The sequence below is a fragment of the Aquarana catesbeiana genome, linkage group LG04, assembly GCF_042186555.1.
Source record: "Aquarana catesbeiana isolate 2022-GZ linkage group LG04, ASM4218655v1, whole genome shotgun sequence".
Taxonomy (NCBI): Eukaryota; Metazoa; Chordata; class Amphibia; order Anura; family Ranidae; genus Aquarana; species Aquarana catesbeiana.
Genome location: NC_133327.1, coordinates 366,019,875 through 366,038,296, shown reverse-complemented (window position 1 = coordinate 366,038,296; position 18,422 = coordinate 366,019,875). Strand labels below are relative to the sequence as shown.

The 18,422-nt window shown below is 40.8% G+C and overlaps 1 protein-coding gene across 3 annotated transcripts in view; it reads right to left on the bottom strand.

Moving 5' to 3' along the window:
• Positions 1–18,422, bottom strand: part of SOBP (sine oculis binding protein homolog) — a 300,195-nt gene that overhangs the window by 159,704 nt on the left and 122,069 nt on the right. For 2 of the 3 annotated variants that reach the window (XM_073627027.1, XM_073627028.1), the window contains one exon: positions 18,081–18,260. The exons of the other annotated variant lie outside the window; for it this stretch is intronic. In XM_073627027.1, the coding sequence (XP_073483128.1) occupies positions 18,081–18,260 (180 nt within the window). The remainder of the gene's footprint in view (positions 1–18,080; positions 18,261–18,422) is intronic. 3 annotated transcript variants of the gene reach the window in all.

The window sequence follows — 18,422 nt, the reverse complement described above, 5'->3', positions numbered from 1 at the left end:
ACAACAGTAAAATCTGTCTGTATGTGCAGAATAGCATGCTTGTTATACATATTGTGGAAGTTAAGGGGTTAATCCTCTGCATTGTGTAACAGGGATGTTTGATCCTGTATGGACAGATCCTCCCCCTCCTGCAGGGTCTCTCTTGGCAAGGCCAGATAAGACACAGTGAGGGTAGTACTGCTGCATATGCTCAGTTTGGTCTCTATTGCTGGAGAGAACATTTCCTTGTTGATCAGTGCTAGCCAGGTCACATGATATCATCACGCACGAGGGCATGTATACAGATACTAAATTACAGCACAGTCCCTCCCTCCTCCTCCATGCTCAGTAACCAAAAAAGAACACAGTGGGTGGGATGTCACATCTTGATTGATGGATGATCCGCATCCCATAACAGCATGAGGACACAGGCTGTAGTGGAAATCTCCTCCTACCTGAACACTCAGCACTCGGGCAGACCCTGCAGTTTATCATGGAACCGTGGTATACAGATCAGCCAAAAAGGTATATAGTTGCAGTATTTTAATGTAAAAAGAAGATTTATAAGCTGTGGGTACTGTAGGGAGGCAGATGAACTATTTTCATATTACTTGGTTTAGTAACACTTTAAGGTAGAAAAAGAGAAAAACTAAAGCGCTGATGTAGATTCTCTATATAATGACAAAACACCAGAAAAAAATGTGAGCTGCAACCAACCGATTAGTGCTGTGACACCGTTGCTACAAATCAATATGAAATATGTTGGTGCGCTTATTGAACCCTCCCAATCTGTTGGAATAGTGCTTGTGTTTATAATCCTAAACCATAATAAATGCAAAATGCCCTAATATCACAATCAATAAAGTGAATAAGTGCGTAATAAATATACCAATCAATAAAGTGAATAAATACAGATAAATGCGCCAAAAAAACATATAAGGGATCACATATCCCGAAATATATACTGATGAGAAAAATAAAAATAAAAAATGAAAGGACAATATTATTGGATTATGGATTATGGATTAGTACCAGCAGACACCATTTATTGTCCTTTCATTTTTTTTTTTTTTTCTCATCAGTATATATTTAGGGATATGTGATCCCTTATATGTTTTTTTTTGGCGCATTTATCTGTATTTATTCACTTTATTGATTGGTATATTTATTACACACTTATTCACTTTATTGATTGTGATATTAGGGCATTGTGCATTTATTATGGTTTAGGATTATAAACACAAAGACTATTCCAACAGATTGAGAGGGTTCAATAAGCGCACCAACATATTCCATATTGAACACTTTAAGGTAGGCTGTATGTAGAAAAGCATATGTAATGAAGCTGTTTCATTTTAAAAAAAAAGTAGTTTGTTGCGTCTATAGATTCTCATTTGTTGCTAAACAGTTTCGAAAGTATATTTTGTGAGTACAAGGACTGTGGCATTTGTGTTCAGTGTATAAAGTTTATCAGCCTCAGGTTTTATTAAACCATGGCTCTTTATGCTCCTCCCACTGTTCAGTTCAGCCACACCCACAATTCTGGAAGGTGCACTGCACACACCTTTTTATTCCTACAGTTAATGTTTTACTTTTTTGGTGTAGGTTGGGGGGAAGGGGGGGTGGTTAAAGAAAATAATTGGCCCAGGTGCCAGATTTGCTGGTTACGCCACTGAAAGGAGCAATTACTTGAGAGTAGTATAATATAGATACAATTATGGTACTGTAGACAGCAAATGACAGACCTGCAGCTTCATTATTGAGGCACTTTTACTATCAAATAGAAGTGTATTGTTTTAAAATGAAAAGTCTGTTCATTTCATAAGATTCTACTGCCACTAATTTAATAACAATGAAGCTGTAAATTAAATGAATAAAGATCATGCAGGTTTTTAATTGAAAAATTTGCTGGATAGATATAGAAAGGATAGCACATTCTGGGAGACCTATTCTACTTCTTTTCATGCTATATAAAGTCTATTTCATTATGTAATAATACTTCAAAATGAAAATCAAGATTTTAAAGAGAAACACAGCGCCCAATTCCATGTCATTACCTCAAGTTTGTGGAGACAAGGGTTTGTGAACATTGGAATCCAAGGACTTTGTAGATTGCTTTACTTTGCAGTAGATATTTTTAGTACGCTTTGTAATTTGCCTTGGTTTTGGAGGTTATGTTATTCCATCCATAAGTTTGCTTTTGCTATTGGCCTTCCTTTGAAAGTTCTCCCCATGACCCCACTGGGACATATATTTTACCATAACTATTTGGAATTCTCCTCCTTTTTTTTCTCTTCAATGTCCCCCGATATTTTAATTGTAATTTATTATTGGTGTTTTCTTTTAAGATGTGATTATGTTGCACTCTAATGTACTTCAATTTTAATATATGCAGCTTTGCTGTTCCCAATTGCTGTCATAGATTGAAGATCTAGATGAAGCATTAATAGCGAAACACGTTGATCTGGCACGCTTATCGTCTGTGGACAAAGGCTGATTATGTATCACATACTGTAACATACTTTCAATTTGTCCAGCTATGCATATATTGAAGTCAATTCGTGGCCCACTCAGATCCGCCTGAAAAATGGACAGGCGGAACGATCATGTGAAAGGGGCCTTGGAGGGATGGTACCTAAATAAGTGATGGTTTCACTTTATCCACATGGTTGTTGCAAAAAAATTGTTGCAAAAAAAGCAGGAAAAAGTATCTATTTGCATACATCACTAGTACAACATTATGGAAAAAAATGATTTTTGAGGACAGGAATAAGCATGACCGCACCATTTTCACAGATTTGCAATCGCAAAGCCTGAAACAGAACCCTGACTATTTTTTTTTTTTTAATTGGAGGGTTTTTCTGCCCTGATATATGCTTTAAAATATTAAAATGAACGCAAGAGGTAAATTTTGATTATTTCACTTAAGAGCTAGATCAAAAACATCTAAATGCATAGCATGGATAGCAGGCACCCTTTACTTGCAAAAGTGCCCGTTGTCTATTAATACCACTTTAACCATTTTTAGCACATGTAACAAATGTATTATTGCCCATACAGCTGCATCAAATATAGAAGCTCTTACTGAAGTTCTTTATTTAATATAAAAGAAGAATATAGCTATAAATATATAGCTATAGCTATATCTATAGCTATAAATACATTTTTTTCAATTGTAAGGATGGTCTTAATTGGCAAAACTTAATTTAAAAAAAAAGTATATTAATATTAAAGGTGAACTTTTAATAACATTGCTTTAGTTCAATACACAACCGACTCTATCGACATATTGTTCTAGCTGTCTCCTGTAAAAATGCTTACGTTTTATTTTTTTGACCTTTTCATCTGTCTCATCCATCTCTTTTGCTGACAGCTGTTCACTGTTGCCAGGGGCATTCTATGCAAATGGGGAGGAAGAGAAACATTCCCTTTTACTGTATTTTTGGGTACTGACATAAAAAAAGAGCCGTTTTTATACTATACAAAGAATAACCGTATTATTTTATATTTAGGATTTCGGTGCAGGTTATATTGTAAACAGTCTGCCACTCAATGGCAACGTTCACAATGATAACCTTTTGGTTGTCAAAAAGTAACAACACTTACGTGCTGTGACCAACTTTTGACTTAGTCAAAGAAGATATTTACAAATATTTTAATTGAATATTAACCACTTCCCGACCGTGCTATAGCTGATAGATGGCTACGGCGTGGGCTTAAAATGCCAGGAGGGCGTTCATATACGTCTTTCCTTGATCGCGCTGCTTGCACCCCCACACACACACACGGCACTCCCTGTGATCGTTGAGTCCTTTGGACTCGGCTGATCACAGAACAGGTTAAAAGGCCAATCACAGCGGCCCTTTACCACGTGATCAGCTGTTTGCCAATGACAGCTGATCACGGAAGTAAACAGAAGCCAGGTATCTGCTTTTTTTCTCCTCACGATCAGCCTAAGGAGTAAAGAAGAAAACTGGTAACCAGCTTCTGTTACAGGGGCATCGGTCCCAATCTGTGCCCATCAGTGCTGCTAATCAGTGCCAACCAGTGCCACCTATCTGTGCCCACTAGTGCTGCTAATCCATGCCCATCAGTGCTGCTAATCTGTGCCCACCAGTACTGCTAATCAGTGTCCACCAGTGCCACCTATCAGTGCCCACCAGTGCCACCTATCAGTGCCCATCAGTGCTGCCAATCAGTGCCCATCAGTGCTGCCTATCAGTGCCACATATCAGTGCTTCCTATCAGTGCCGCCTACTAGTGCCTATCAGTGCCGCTTATCAGTGCCCATCAGTGCCACCTATCAGTGCTGTCTATCAGTGCCACTTCAGTGACATTCAGTGACACCTATCATAGCCCATCAGTATCACCTATCAGTGCCCATCAGTGCCACCTATCAGTGCATCCTCATCAGTGCTCACCAGTGCCGCCTAATCAGTGTCCATCAGTGCAGCCTCATCAGTGCCACCTATCAATGCCCATCAGTGTAGCTTATTAGTGCCCATCGGTGTAGCCTCATCAGTGCACATCAGTGAGGGAGAAAAATTACCCATTTGCAAAATCTTATAACAAACTATGACATTTTTATTTTTTTCAACAAAATTTTTGGTCTTTTTTGTTTCTTTAGCGAAAAATAAAAACCCAGTGGTGATTAAATACCGCCAAAAAAAAGCTCTATTTGTGTGAAAAAAAATGATAAAAATGTGTTTTGGGTATTGTGTTGCATGACCGTGCAATTGTCATTCAAAGTGCGCTGAAAGCTAAAAATTGGCCTGGTCAGAAAGGGGGTATAAGTGCCCAGTAAGCAAGTGGTTAAAATGCAGGTGGCATGTAGCAATAGAAGCAGTTGTAAATTTTTTGTGTAGTTTCTGTTTCCATGTCTTTGAGCTCAGCCCAATGGCCTACCAAAGGATAACTAGAAATTAATTGTCTCTTTCCCTTTTATTATACCAATGGAAGAATCATCATTACATAGATCAACTGACATTGCAAAAAAATGGCATGGGAGATAGCTCTCTGTTTTATGTACACAGTATGCTGAGATCGTGCAGTGTTATAATAAGGGGACAAATTTTATAAGAAGAGATGGAGCTTCAGGACACTAAGAAATGACACATGTCTGAAATATACTGAGAGAGGTAGTTTTTTCCAAATCTCTTGGTTGCTGTAAATGAGCCATGTATTTAGTGTTGTACTATGCTTCATATGTAGGGGGGGATTTACTAAAACTGGAGCACTCCGAATCTAGTGCAGCTGTGCATGGTAGCCAATTAGCTTCTAAATTCAGCTTTAAAAATAAAACCTGTAAGCTGATTGGTTTCTTTGTAGAGCTGCATCAGATTTTGCACAGTTTTAGTAAATCTCCCCCATAGAGTATGTCTGAGAAGGTTGTATACCATGAGAAAAGACCCAACATCTTCATACAAATGCTTCTTGTGTTTATTAGCTAGAAGGCATTTCCATACTCATATTACGCTACATTGCATTTAATATTTGTAGGAACACTTTGTGTTATTAACAATGAGGAAATGTCATGGGACTCTGTATCAGTTTTTCTTCATGGCTTCATGGCTGGCTCAAAGGAGTTTAGTAGGAAAGTCTCTTCCTATATTGGCACACCTGGAGGCTTGATCCCAAGCCACGATGCCTGCGTCTATAGACACAAACCGTGCGGCTTGACCACTCTCTTTAGTCACAGGATTTAATTGACAGCAGAGGAAGTCAATGGCTCCTGCTGTTGTCTCACTGTCCTGTGAGTAGGGAGAGAGCCAAGAGAGCCACTGCTCTCTGGGCCAACTGCTGGATCGAGATTAGACTCAGGTAAGTGTAAGTGGGGGGTGAATAGGGTAGTTGCACCCAGAAGGTTTTTTAACTTAATGCATAGAGTGCATTAGGGTAAAAAACCTTCTACCTTTACAACCCTTTTAAGTTATTTTTAAACTAGAATAATGACCTGAATTTGAGTGGAGTTGACTGTTTCACTTTCATTCTCCATTCAGTAGGCTGTGGGTGAAGAAAGGATGTCAATGTATCTCCTTTTCAGTCTATAAGGGTTCGTTTACACAGGCGGCAGCTCTAACCACCCTCCTGAAAAGCCATCTATGGTGGATTGTTTATTAGAGGTGGTTGACTGGCAGTTGGGAGGCAATATGTTGCCTCTTCACTGCATGTTTTAACCCGGAAAAGCCGGCACCACCACTCCCAAGCTTGTGCAATGTACGCATGCGAATGGGTCGCATTTGCGGGCAGTGCTGCCTGACAAATACAACAGTGGATAACGTTTTTGCCATGGCCGAGGTATGTGCGCAACCCCCTTTGGCTAGATTAAGGGAGCAATCGAGGGGGAGGCAACCGCTGGTCAGCAGCCTGTTTTTACCTCTTCATGGTCTCGTGTTGAAACGTGATATCTGCTTGATGTCTTGTGTGAGGGGACTGTGTAAATTTCAGGACTGGTGGGACAGAAATTCAAATCCACTGGCAGGTAAAACAGCTACTTATTATGTATTTCCTTGGTCTTTAGCTGTTTGCCTGGAGTTCAGCTTTAAACTTGTACTATGAACCTCTGTTCATCTATATCTGCCAAAGCCTGAAAAGTATACACATTTTCAATTGTGTGTGCATAATTTACAAAAAAACATGCCGTTGCCACTGTAAATTATGCACATGCAAAGTAAATTATTTAAACTACAAGACTGCACTTTGGCTAAATGCTTCCCTTGTCACCTTTGTAACCCCTCTAATTACCTGAAGGGTAAAATACTGATTTCCCCTTAGTTCTTTTAAAAGGGAAATTGACTTCTTGGGGAATGGTTAGCCCTAGATACTCACCTCCATTAAATATAAAAGAGAATAAAATAATAGAAAATAAGATAGTGGCTTCCATATGATCTCTGAGCCAGAAAGCAAAAAAAAACTTAGGAATGTTTCTGCTTGGTGTTTAATCAGAGAAAACAATAGTGTATCCTTTAATTACCAAGGAATTAGTGAATAAAGTTAGCTTGGAAGTGTGATCCTGACTACTGAAAGATATCAGTGGTTGGTGTTCTGTTGTGGTGTCACACATAGAGATTTTATACTCATACTGTATATATACAGTATATATATATATATATATATATATATATATATATATATATATACTGTACACAGTATATATTGTGTAGCATATATACAAGAAGATCATGTTCATTTTTGTGGAATATAATAGGCATAACATGTTGGTTGCAACTAGTGCCCTGTACACACGAGCAAAAAATGGAAATTCCCCTAGTGGTGGACTTTAAAGGCACATGTAAAAGGGCATAGAGAGAGTACATAAAGTACAAACAATAATTTATTGATTTGAAAACATAGTAAAAACATCAAGCAAAAATACAGCAAAAATTGTAAGGAATGCGAATCATGTATTAATACACAAACATAGTGTTGGTACCAATATTCTTGCAGCCAACGCGTTTTGGAGTTACTAAGCCTCCTTCCTCGGGGGGTGGATATAGGTTTACAGAAAATTCTAAATTGAAAACAATGTATTGATAAAAGATGGTAAGCATATGGGTATACAAAACCATAAAAGCATATATATATGCTTTTATGGTTTTGTATACCCATATGCTTACCATCTTCTATCAATACATTGTTTTCAATTTAGAATTTTCTGTGCTTTTATGGTTTTGTATACCCATATGCTTACCATCTTTTATCAATACATTGTTTTCAATTTAGAATTTTCTGTAAACCTATATCCACCCCCCGAGGAAGGAGGCTAAGTAACTCTGAAACGCGTCGGGTGCAAGAATATTGGTACCGACACTATGTCTGTGTATTAATACATGATTCGCATTCCTTACAATTTTTGCTGTATTTCTGCTTGATGTTTTTACTATGTTTTCAAATCAATAAATTATTGTTTGTACTTTATGTACTCTCTCTACGCCCTTTTACATGTGCCTTTAAAGTCCACCACTAGGGGAATTTCCATTTTTTGCTGGTATATTTAATCTAGGATGTGGCACAACTTTGCAGTTAATTGTCGATCTACAACCTTCTGTACACACAAGCGGAATTTTCGACCGGACTGGTCCGTCGGACAATCCGACCGTGTGTGGGCTTCATCGGACTTCCGACTGACCTTTTCGGTCGAAGATCCAACGGACTTTAGATATGAAACATGTTTCAAATCTTTCTACCGGACCCAGTTCCTATCGGGAAGCCCGTTCGTCTGTATGCTGGTCCGACGGACCAAATATGATGCAAGGGCAGCTACAGCACCTGCCCACGAGAATGATTCCAGCGCGATCCTATCACGCTGGTTCTCGGCGACAGGGTGTAATCCCGCACTCGCTGCAATAGGAAAAACATATTTTCCTATTGCAGCGAGCGCGAGAGGGAGGCGACAATGTTCCTTAGGTCTGGTATGGATTCTCTGGTCTTCTCCGTCATCTTGTTCCCTCTTCTCTTCTTCCGATGTTGACACGACGCTCTCTCCCGCTATAATGCTGTGTTCACGGTGCACAACGACTTATATAGGCATGGGGCCTGGTCATCGGGTGGTGACCCCGCCCCTTAAGACGGCACAGTCCCAGCATGCCCCGGGACTGTGACGTCATAAGGGGCTTGGTCAACGGGTGACATCACCCGGTGACCACGCCCCATGCCTATATAAGTCGTTGCGCACAGTGCACACGGCATTACAGTGGGAGAGAGCGTCGTGTCAACATCGGAAGAAGAGAAGAGGGAACAAGACGACGGAGAATACCGGGCCACCGCTAGCAAGAGAGCGGCAAAAGAGCAGAAGATAGCGGAGGAGCCCGGCAGAAGAACTGGAGAGTGGGAGAAGAAACGGAGAGCGGAGAAGAGGCCGGAGAGCGGGAGAAGAACGGGACACTGGGAGAAGAGGCCGGAGACAGCGTAGAAGTCGAAAGAGACCCCCAAAGTCGGAAGAAGACCCCCGGAGCTGCCTAATAAATTACTTTAAAAACCTGTCTAGTGTGTTTTTTTATTGACACTTTTTCCCCCAGGTGAATGGGTAGGGGTACGATGTACCCCATACTCATTCACACAGGGCGGGGGGGCGGGATCTGGGGGTCCCCTTATTAAAGGGGGCTCCCAGATTTCGATAAGCCCTCCGCCCGCAGACCCTGACAACCAACGGCCAGGGTTGTTGGGAAGGGGCCCTTGTCCTCATCAACATGGGGACAAGGTGCTTTGGAGTGGGGGGGCCGCAGGGTGCCCCCCTTCCCCAAAACACCCACCTCCTCATGTTGAGGGCATTGAAAGCCTGTCATTCTGCAACCACATTTAATGCACTAGAATGGATTTAGTGGCAGTTCCACCTGCCAACATGACATTTTGTATACATTTTACTGCAATGCAACCGCAGCAATGTGTACTAACATGGCCAACTTGCAATTCGGCAATCAGGGGGTGTTAAAAATGCGCATAAACTGCCTGTTTTTACCACTCCTCCACCTCATGTATGAACAAGGCCTAAGGGCCAATACACATGGGTTGCAGGCATTCAGAGGCAACATTTCACAGTCTATCAACTGCCTTTACAAAACGATCCAACGCAGATCACTTTTTCAGTCAACTCTACCGCACATGTAAACAAGGTCTAAAGCACCACAAATGCTGGAAATGGCAACCAAGAGACCATAAAGGCAGGCTCACAGTTTGCTTGGGAATAGAAATATATCTATGATGCCTCACAGCTGATAGAATTACAATATACTCTTTATTAAAGCACATACAGCAAAGCTGAATTACTGAGGAAGACTTACCAAAACTGGAGAGTGCAAAATCTGGTGCAGCTCTGCATAGAAACCAATCAGCTGCCGGGTTTTATTGTCAAAGCCTAACTGAACAAACTGAAGTTAGAAGCTGATTGGCTACCATGCACAGCTGCACCAGATTCTGAGTGCTCCAGTTTAAGTAAATCTCCCCTACTGTGTTGTTCTGTAGGTTACTAGTCTTTTACATTAAGATGATGAATATGAAAACATCTGAGAAAGCATTTATTTAAAGCGCTTTTTGTTTCACCACTAATACCAGCGATCAATTTAATAAAAATAAATCTGGTACCCATAGATAGCCATTCAAAGCCTTTTTTTCATTTTTCTTTCACTCTAATATATTCATACGACTGCTATTTTTGGTTATTGCTGGTTAGCCACACAAAATTCTTTCCTACATTCACTATCCCATAGGTTTTCCGTGCTCCTTTACCTTATCCAAATTTTCATAATAATATGAACTAGAAGTCAGTGGTGGTTGGTGTTTTTTTTTGTGGGGGTGGCAAGCGACCACCCCCCCGTGGCTCCACAGCACCTCAACCCCCCCGGCACCTCAATCCCCCCCCCGCTGTTTGCCGGTGTTCTGCCGAATAAGTTCCGCTCGGCGGATAAGTTCCTCACTGTACTGCGCATGCGCAGTACGATCCGGCGGAAATAGCCGAAGCGGAACAGCTGAAAATCAGCTGTACACGGCGCCTGTAAGAGGGCCCCTCGCGGGCTCGCTTCGCTCGCCATGCTTCGGGCACGGCCTCGCTGCGCTCGGCTCTTTTAGATTCCCCCTCTAGGTCCACTTGGATGGTGGGGAAGGAATCTGGACCCAGAGCGCAGGCGCCGTGTACAGCTGATTGAAGCGTTTGAGCTTCGGCTATCTCCGGCGGCTGACAGTAGTTGGTACTGCGCAGGCGCAGCGCCTGCGCAGTACAGGGGAGGAACTTATCCGCCGAGGGAACTTTCTCGGCAAGACACCGGTCCACCGACACATCAGGGATCACCAGGCAGGGGGACAGGCTGCGGCAGATATCTTGCAACATCTTCCGTGTCCTTCTGAGATCACAGAGGCTACCGCCGTGCATCTCCACCCCTCCTGCTAGGCATCCAATAGGATCGCCTAACCTTTCAGCCAATCGGGAAACGGGTAACAGACCCATGCTTCATTTGCTTTTCTAACACATCTGGGTGGACTCCGAGCGCAATGCTCTGTGCTCCGAGTCCACCCTATTTTGAAGCCTATTAGAGCCTATGGCTCTAATCAGGTGCTTTAAAAAAAACACCCCCACTGCTGTAATTCAGGCGCCTGACATCCGAAAAAGGTCCGGACACCTGAATAGGGGGTAGCAGCGGCAGTCATGGATAGATTCATGCAATGCATGAATCTATCCATTACGCATGTGGGCGGTGGCAAGGATAGAGGGGGCGGCGCCCATGCGCCCTTAATGCACAGGCCGCCCCTGCTCGAAGTATTATCTCTTTATATTGTACATTATATAAAAATTAGCCCATGGCCTGCCTTGATCATACTAAGTACTACTGACAATGATTTAAGTCATATGATTATAATGTTCTTTCCATTAATTCCTCGTGGTTTTCTTTTAAAAGATGTGCTGTTGATAAAAAGAAAAAACACAAAGGCCTTGTCACTGCAAGGCCTTTGTGTTTTTTCTTTTTTATCAACAGAACATCTTTTAAAAGAAAACCACGAGGAATTAATGGAAAGAACATTATAATCATATGACTTAAATCATATCATCCATTTAAAAATAAAATTAAGTGAAGTTTATGTTAAGTTTTTAATAAAAACGTTTAGAGATTTTCTTTGAGATCTAAAAATCGCAAAGCAATGAAAATATGTACTGTTTTAATAGTGGACAATAGGAGGAAACGCTCAAGTCTAGCTAACTCAAGTGTACATTATATGTTGTTGCCTGGCGTTTATCTGAATTGTTACTAAACATACGTTAGTCCTGCATCTTCAGCTTGGTGCTAATAGTTTTGATGTTACTATTGTTACTATTTAGATCCTACTATTGGAGAATGTAAAAACTGTTCTTACACTAAATCATCCTTTCCACACTCAAGCCTCCCTTGGCCAAAGTCTAATCAGTTGTATGTTCCGATAGGATGGGTTAAATATGTTAAGAGGGACTGGGTAAAAAAAAAAAAAAATGTTAAATATATTTTTTGAAAATACATTTATCCTTTAAAACCATAAACTATCACATAACCCTTAGCTTAAGCCTCCTATGCATATAATCCCACTGTGTCACCTTACTCTTCAATTTTCCTAGTATGTAGGGTTCAACCACACCACAGTGAGCATTATTGTGTGCATACCTTGAGCACATTGGTGTATGTTTTTATGCATGCTGAACTGCAAAGTTATTCCTATGCACTATCCAGTGTGTTAAGAGTGTTGTAACATGCTGCACACAAATGCAAATGCTGTTCTGTTATTTCTGTGGACACCAACACAGTGGAATTGATTTACTAAAGGTCAATAGGCTGTTAACTTTGCAAATATTTTTTTCACCTTAGTTTGGTAGATGTGTTGACAATTCACTTTGCAAAGATTACCCAATCACATGCAAGGAAGAAAAAAGAACTATTTTGCTTGCATAGTATTAGATGATAAAAGTTAGCAGAGCTTTACCTCATTCATGGAGCTAAGAGAAATTTCCCTTGCAAAGTGAACAGCATATTTGTCTTTAGTAAATTAACCACAGTGCATTGTTGTGAACCTAAGCCAAAAGACTTAAGGCAAATTATTTTGTTATTGCACTGCAGCTCAACCCAAAACTTCCAGTGTGAACAAGCCCTTAACTCTATAGTATCACCTTACCTTTTAATCCCCCCCCCCAGAACTTAACCTATAACTATTATCAAAAAAAAGCACACACACATAAAGAGTGATACACAAAACGTGCAACGGGTGTACACATGGTCCTCCAAAATCAAAGGACCTTGCCCTGATCCCCCGGGGCGTTAGGCTCCAAACGGGGACTGGGGTACTTACACTTGGTGCATCTGGCCAAAGCCATATGGACCCCATTCTTTGGAGGGTCTGCCGAAACAGACCCACCCAAGTACTAGGTGGGGCTCCCCCAAAGGGAGACCCCATGAGAGAGGGCGAACCAAGCCAGAAGGCCATGTCCACCCCTTCCCAAGACTTTCAAGGCAGGCTGAGGGCCTACACCCTACCAGTCACACGTGCAAAGCCATGTACAAACGAAAAAAGACAAAAAAAGTGACAAACAAGGGCTTAAATAAAAGAAGTAGGGAAGAAGGAAGTGGAGGTAAGTGAAAGTGACCATTGTGCAATACAATGGCCGTCCCTTCAGCCCGAAATAAAAAATTCCTCTGGTCCCAGCCAAAATGCCTGGCTCAAGAGGCAGGTGTAAAAAAGAGTGTACGAAGTGCAGTGACCTTGGTGCCATATTTCAAAGTGATCCTCACTCACAGTGAAGTTACGGCACCCCTGGACTGCCACGCCAGGGGCACATGCACCACGAGCTTCCCTTTCTGGCCCAGCCCTCAGCCTATAACTATTATCTAATCTCTTATTACTCAGCACTAAGGCTCTATTCGTTCCCCATGTTTTCCAAAGATAACAATTCATATATGCGCAACTTAAAGTTGCAGCAACTTCAAAGTAGTTCATGGACTACGTCGGTCCAACTTTCATGCAACTTGAGGACCATAGACTTCAATGTTAACCCTCAAATATTACATGAAAGATGTCCTGAATGTTATACAATGCAACAGTTCATAATCACTGGTAAAAGCCAAAGTCGTATCCAAGTCGCACCCATTCAAAGTTGCACCAAAGTCGGTGCAACTTTTGAGTTGTGCAAGTGTGAATGGAGCCTTAAAGTATATGTGAACCCTTACCATGTAAAACAACCAATTTAGTTTAAAATGGAAATGCAATGCAAAATGTTTATATATATATTTACAAAGTATGAAAAAATCATTATAAATACTTTCTTTTTCCATAAGTAATTTTATATAATCTCTGTTTTCATCTGCACAAGGGACTTAGACAGGTTAGGATGAAAAAACAGCAGTACAGTTCTCCCAGCACAGCCAAACAAATGACCACACTGAGATGCATGGGCTCTCAGAACTAGCATGGACAGTCTGAAATAGGAAAGCAGAGGGACCGGCAAGAACACCAAGTATTTCACACAAAGGAAGCAATACAAAGAGAACAGGATACTTTTTAACACAAGTACATGGTGCAACAGGCACATATTAAGAATATTAAATTGTTGGGGTAACACATTCTTTATGGCAATAGTTTCAAGTTTAACACTTTATCTTTCCCATCATTTATCCCCCAAAGATTGCATTGACTTACTCATTTATTCCCCAAGCTTGTAAACATAATTCACTCAACCAGCTGTTTAAAATTACATTCTTCCTTCAAAATTACAGTCTAAGCAAGTTAAACATTGCTTTTACTGATATACAAATGTCACATTTTTGTCAAATGTCTATTGCTAAACCCTCATCTCCATTCTCTAACAATTCCCACTGCCTGCTAATGTACATCTACTGTTCTGTAGAGAGTGATACATGATTGTCAAAAGGGGCACAGAGGTATCTTGGACACATAAACTGTGGCCATGACTTCTCCTTCTCTATGTTGCACTATAGGCAAGGTGGTAGCATGCAATGGGGGTATTATTGATCTAGGACAGGGGTCTCCATACTATGGCCCTCCAGTTGTTCAGGAACTAGAATTCCCATTATGCCTAGTCACGTCTGTATATGTCAGTGTTTTACAATGTCTCATGGGACATGTAGTTCTCCAACAGCTGGAGGGCTGTAGTTTGGAGATCCCTGGTCTAGGGGAAAGGTAATGAGTGAGTGATCTGTTTATAAGCTGAACAATTCATATTTGACATCATTTGCACAAACATAGCCAAAAGAAATGGTTGTTAAACTCTTAGCTTCTTCCCTTACAACTAAACTCTCAATGTATTTATTTAAAAGCAACTAATTTTTAACACTTTACATTTTGAAAGCATACCTACCTGTACCAAATCCTTACAGATTTTAGAATAGTAACACCAACAAATTATTTATATTAGATGTATTTGAAATATTAGGTGCATTTTAAAATGGGAATCTAATGTGGATTGGCTGTTTAACTTTTAAAAAATTGAAGGCTCTGAATTGACAGATTAAAATGCAAATCAGCCATTTAGCCCTTGCCAGGAAATATGTGCTTATTCAAACAAAATCCAGTTTATTATTTTGTTTTATTTCATGTTGTTTTTAACTTTGCATTTATTCTTGTTTGCAGGAAAAAAAAAAATGAATGACTTCTTCCAGAAGGTATAAATCAATGTCTAATTACAGCTATGTTCTTAAGCTAAGACTGACTTGAAACAGTAAGATAAGCAAGTGTCCAGAGGGAAACTGAACTCAAGTGTGAGAATTTAGCTACATAATTGAGATATGAGGTTGAGCATGCAAAGAAACCAAATACATCAGAAGACTGAATGGTAACTTTGTGACTGTGTGAATAATGCAATGTGAGAAATGGGTATCCCTCATAAGTGATAGGAGGTTATAAGTAAAAGATATAGGTGCACAGGAAGAGAGGATCCAATCACTATAAAAAGCTTTCCGATCTCATTGTGTAGAAGAAAACCATTTTCTATGTCTTGGCGTTAAGCCCACTGAGAGAGGAAATACATAAAGTGATAACATACAAGAGATATCGTATCATCAAGCTACATTACAATAAACTTCATAATGTGTCTTACCAAAAAATTTTTGTGCTTTCTTTAAAAAATACGTAAAAGCAAATCCACCCAAACGGAAACTTTCGTTTTGGCTGTTTTCTGGCAAACTGATTCACATCCTGGTTTTTCTACATATTTCCAGCAATCCAGTGCCGAGATAGCCCCTATCAGAAACCCCAGAGTTGATTAACTATCATAGTTGTTACATAAGCATATTATGCTCCACTAGCTGAGTTGTCACTGGTGTCTGATATATGAAGCTGACCAGGGAGCCAACCCATTTTCTCCCAAGGCCCAAAGTGCACTAAACTATCTTACTCCTTGGTGCCTACACATAAATATTACTTACATCTCTTCTGCAGTCCAGGAGCCGCACATTGTGGGCTGCTGTAACCTGCAAAGTTTAAGACATCCTAATGCATGATTCTATTGGTTAATTATACAAGCGAATATAATGAAAAGCCAAAAGGAACTTGCAACAAGTGAGCAGTAAGCCCATCTCCCCCTCCCTCCAGGAGGCAGTGGCAATAAACCAGTCAGTGGCAAGGAGGACTTGTGTATGCAGCCACTGAGGATCCTGGGATATGTAGTCCTTAAAGGAATGCTGTGCAATGGAGGCTATAGGCTGCAAACTTCAATACCCAAGTTTCCCTGCACACCAGAGGAGGAGAGAACAGACTTTCCCTGGGCTTTCTGAGACTGAACAGGATCTTTTGTGTGTGTGTGTGTGTGTGTGTGTGTGGGGGGGGGGGGGGGGGGGGGGACTGAGAGGCACAGGCCTGTTGCATTTGCTGAGCCTGTGCACAGACTGGGTGCCATCTCAGAGCAGTACAAAGGAGAGAGAATGCACACCTGTTGACTTTGCTGAGCCTGTTCAAAGATCAGATGCCCTTGCTGTGTCCATTGAGCTTGAGGACTGAGCCACAGAAAGGTCATTCACTGCGCTGTGAGAGACTGAGCCTTGTGAGGACCTGTTCGAGAAGACTGAGCCATGGGGAACCAGAATCCTAAAGCCAACAGACCATCAAGCATAATGGACCAGTTTTGTTGTGTACCAAGAGTGGTGAGAGGAACCAACTGCACTTATTCCCTTACTGTTCTCAGTTAATAAATATAGAGACTGCTCATTACTTAACAGCCCAACAGCCATACACTGCACACAGTCTTAAAGAGACAGCAACATGTGCACCACCATACAGACAGTCCCAGTGTTAGTCAGCTTAAACTTGCTAAATAGGCCCCAGGTACTTTGCTACCACCCCCAGAGTATCCCTCTTAAAAATGTGTTCACTCAGTTGGTTAATTCAGAGAGTCGCTTTGGGACTTTTATTCATGACCATCTATCATTTTCACTATTCATACAGGTCTCATTAGCCCTGTGTATGCCAGTTGGTTTAGCCTTATTGTGGTTTAAGTTATTTGCTAGATTTGAGGCTAGTATTCCTTGATCTGATCCTCGGTTTGTGCATTGCATTTATCTGCTTTGCAGAATAAATTCACTCTATTTACCATCGAGTTGCCTGTGGCCATTTTTTTCTGTGTACTAAAATAGTGTGGTAGTAAACTAACCCTTAACTCATACAGGTGTGTGCAGCTTCCTAAATATACATAATCAGGTGTTTCAGAGGGAACAGAGCGGTTTACCAAGCTGTGGCAGAACAGAGAACCCATCATACCAAGCAGCTCCTGTGGGGGTAAGTGCTACATATTAAAAAAAATAAAACCTTCATCTATTACTGTTTATGCAGCCTGACTGCATTCACCATACTAAAAATAAGTGCCTCAACTGCACTCTGACTCCTTGAAAAAATAGTGTAGTTTTTCATGCTCCAGGGCTTCTTTTCCACTGTCCTAAAACCGAAGATGAAGAACTAAAGTGTAAAGAAGCAATGGGTTCTTTAATGAATAGATTTACCAAATACTTAATGTAGAAAACCCCTTTCAGATAATGCTATTTGCAACTATATTTCTAGCTATTAGTGATTGAAACAAAGCAGTGATTGACTAATGCCCCGTACACACGGTCGGACTTTGTTCGGACATTCCGACAACAAAATCCTAGGATTTTTTCCGACGGATGTTGGCTCAAACTTGTCTTGCATACACACGGTCACACAAAGTTGTCGGAAAATCCGATCATTCTAAACGCGGTGACGTAAAACACGTACGTCGGGACTATAAACAGGGCAGTGGCCAATAGCTTTCATCCCTTTATTTATTCTGAGCATGTGTGGCACTTTGTCCGTCGGATTTGTGTACACACGATCGGAATTTCCGACAATGGATTTTGTTGTCAGAAAATTTTATATCCTGCTCTCAAACTTTGTGTGTCGGAAAATCCGATGGAAAATGTGTGATGGAGCCTACACACGGTCGGAATTTCCGACAACAAGGTCCTATCACACATTTTCCGTCGGAAAATCCGACCGTGTGTACGGGGCATTAGTTTACTGGTGGCATTATTTGTTGTATGCTGTAATGTATAATTTATTATTTACAATCTTACATGGGCATAAACAGATATTTTTGTAATAAAAGATTTTAGATAGAGAAACTGTACCTGCTGGTGGTTTCATGAAGGGAGGAGGGATTAAAGGTACCATAATTGGCATGTTTCCATGATCCCTTGACCCTGCTGGTAGTTCTGCAAGCCCATTTCCTGTAGCAAGCCCTGAATAATTTGTATTGAATGGTGCAATAACACTGTCCTCGGATAGTTTTGGTTTTGGCAATGAATTCTCTGTAAGAAAAAAATGCAGCTGTTTTATAATAATTCCAGTATACTTTCAGTGTCCACACATTTTCATTATGTTTCTAACATTGATCTGCAATTCTTATTTTAGTTACTATTTCTTTGTCAGGTACTTTAATGAAAACCTTTGTTTAAAAAAATGCAGAGATA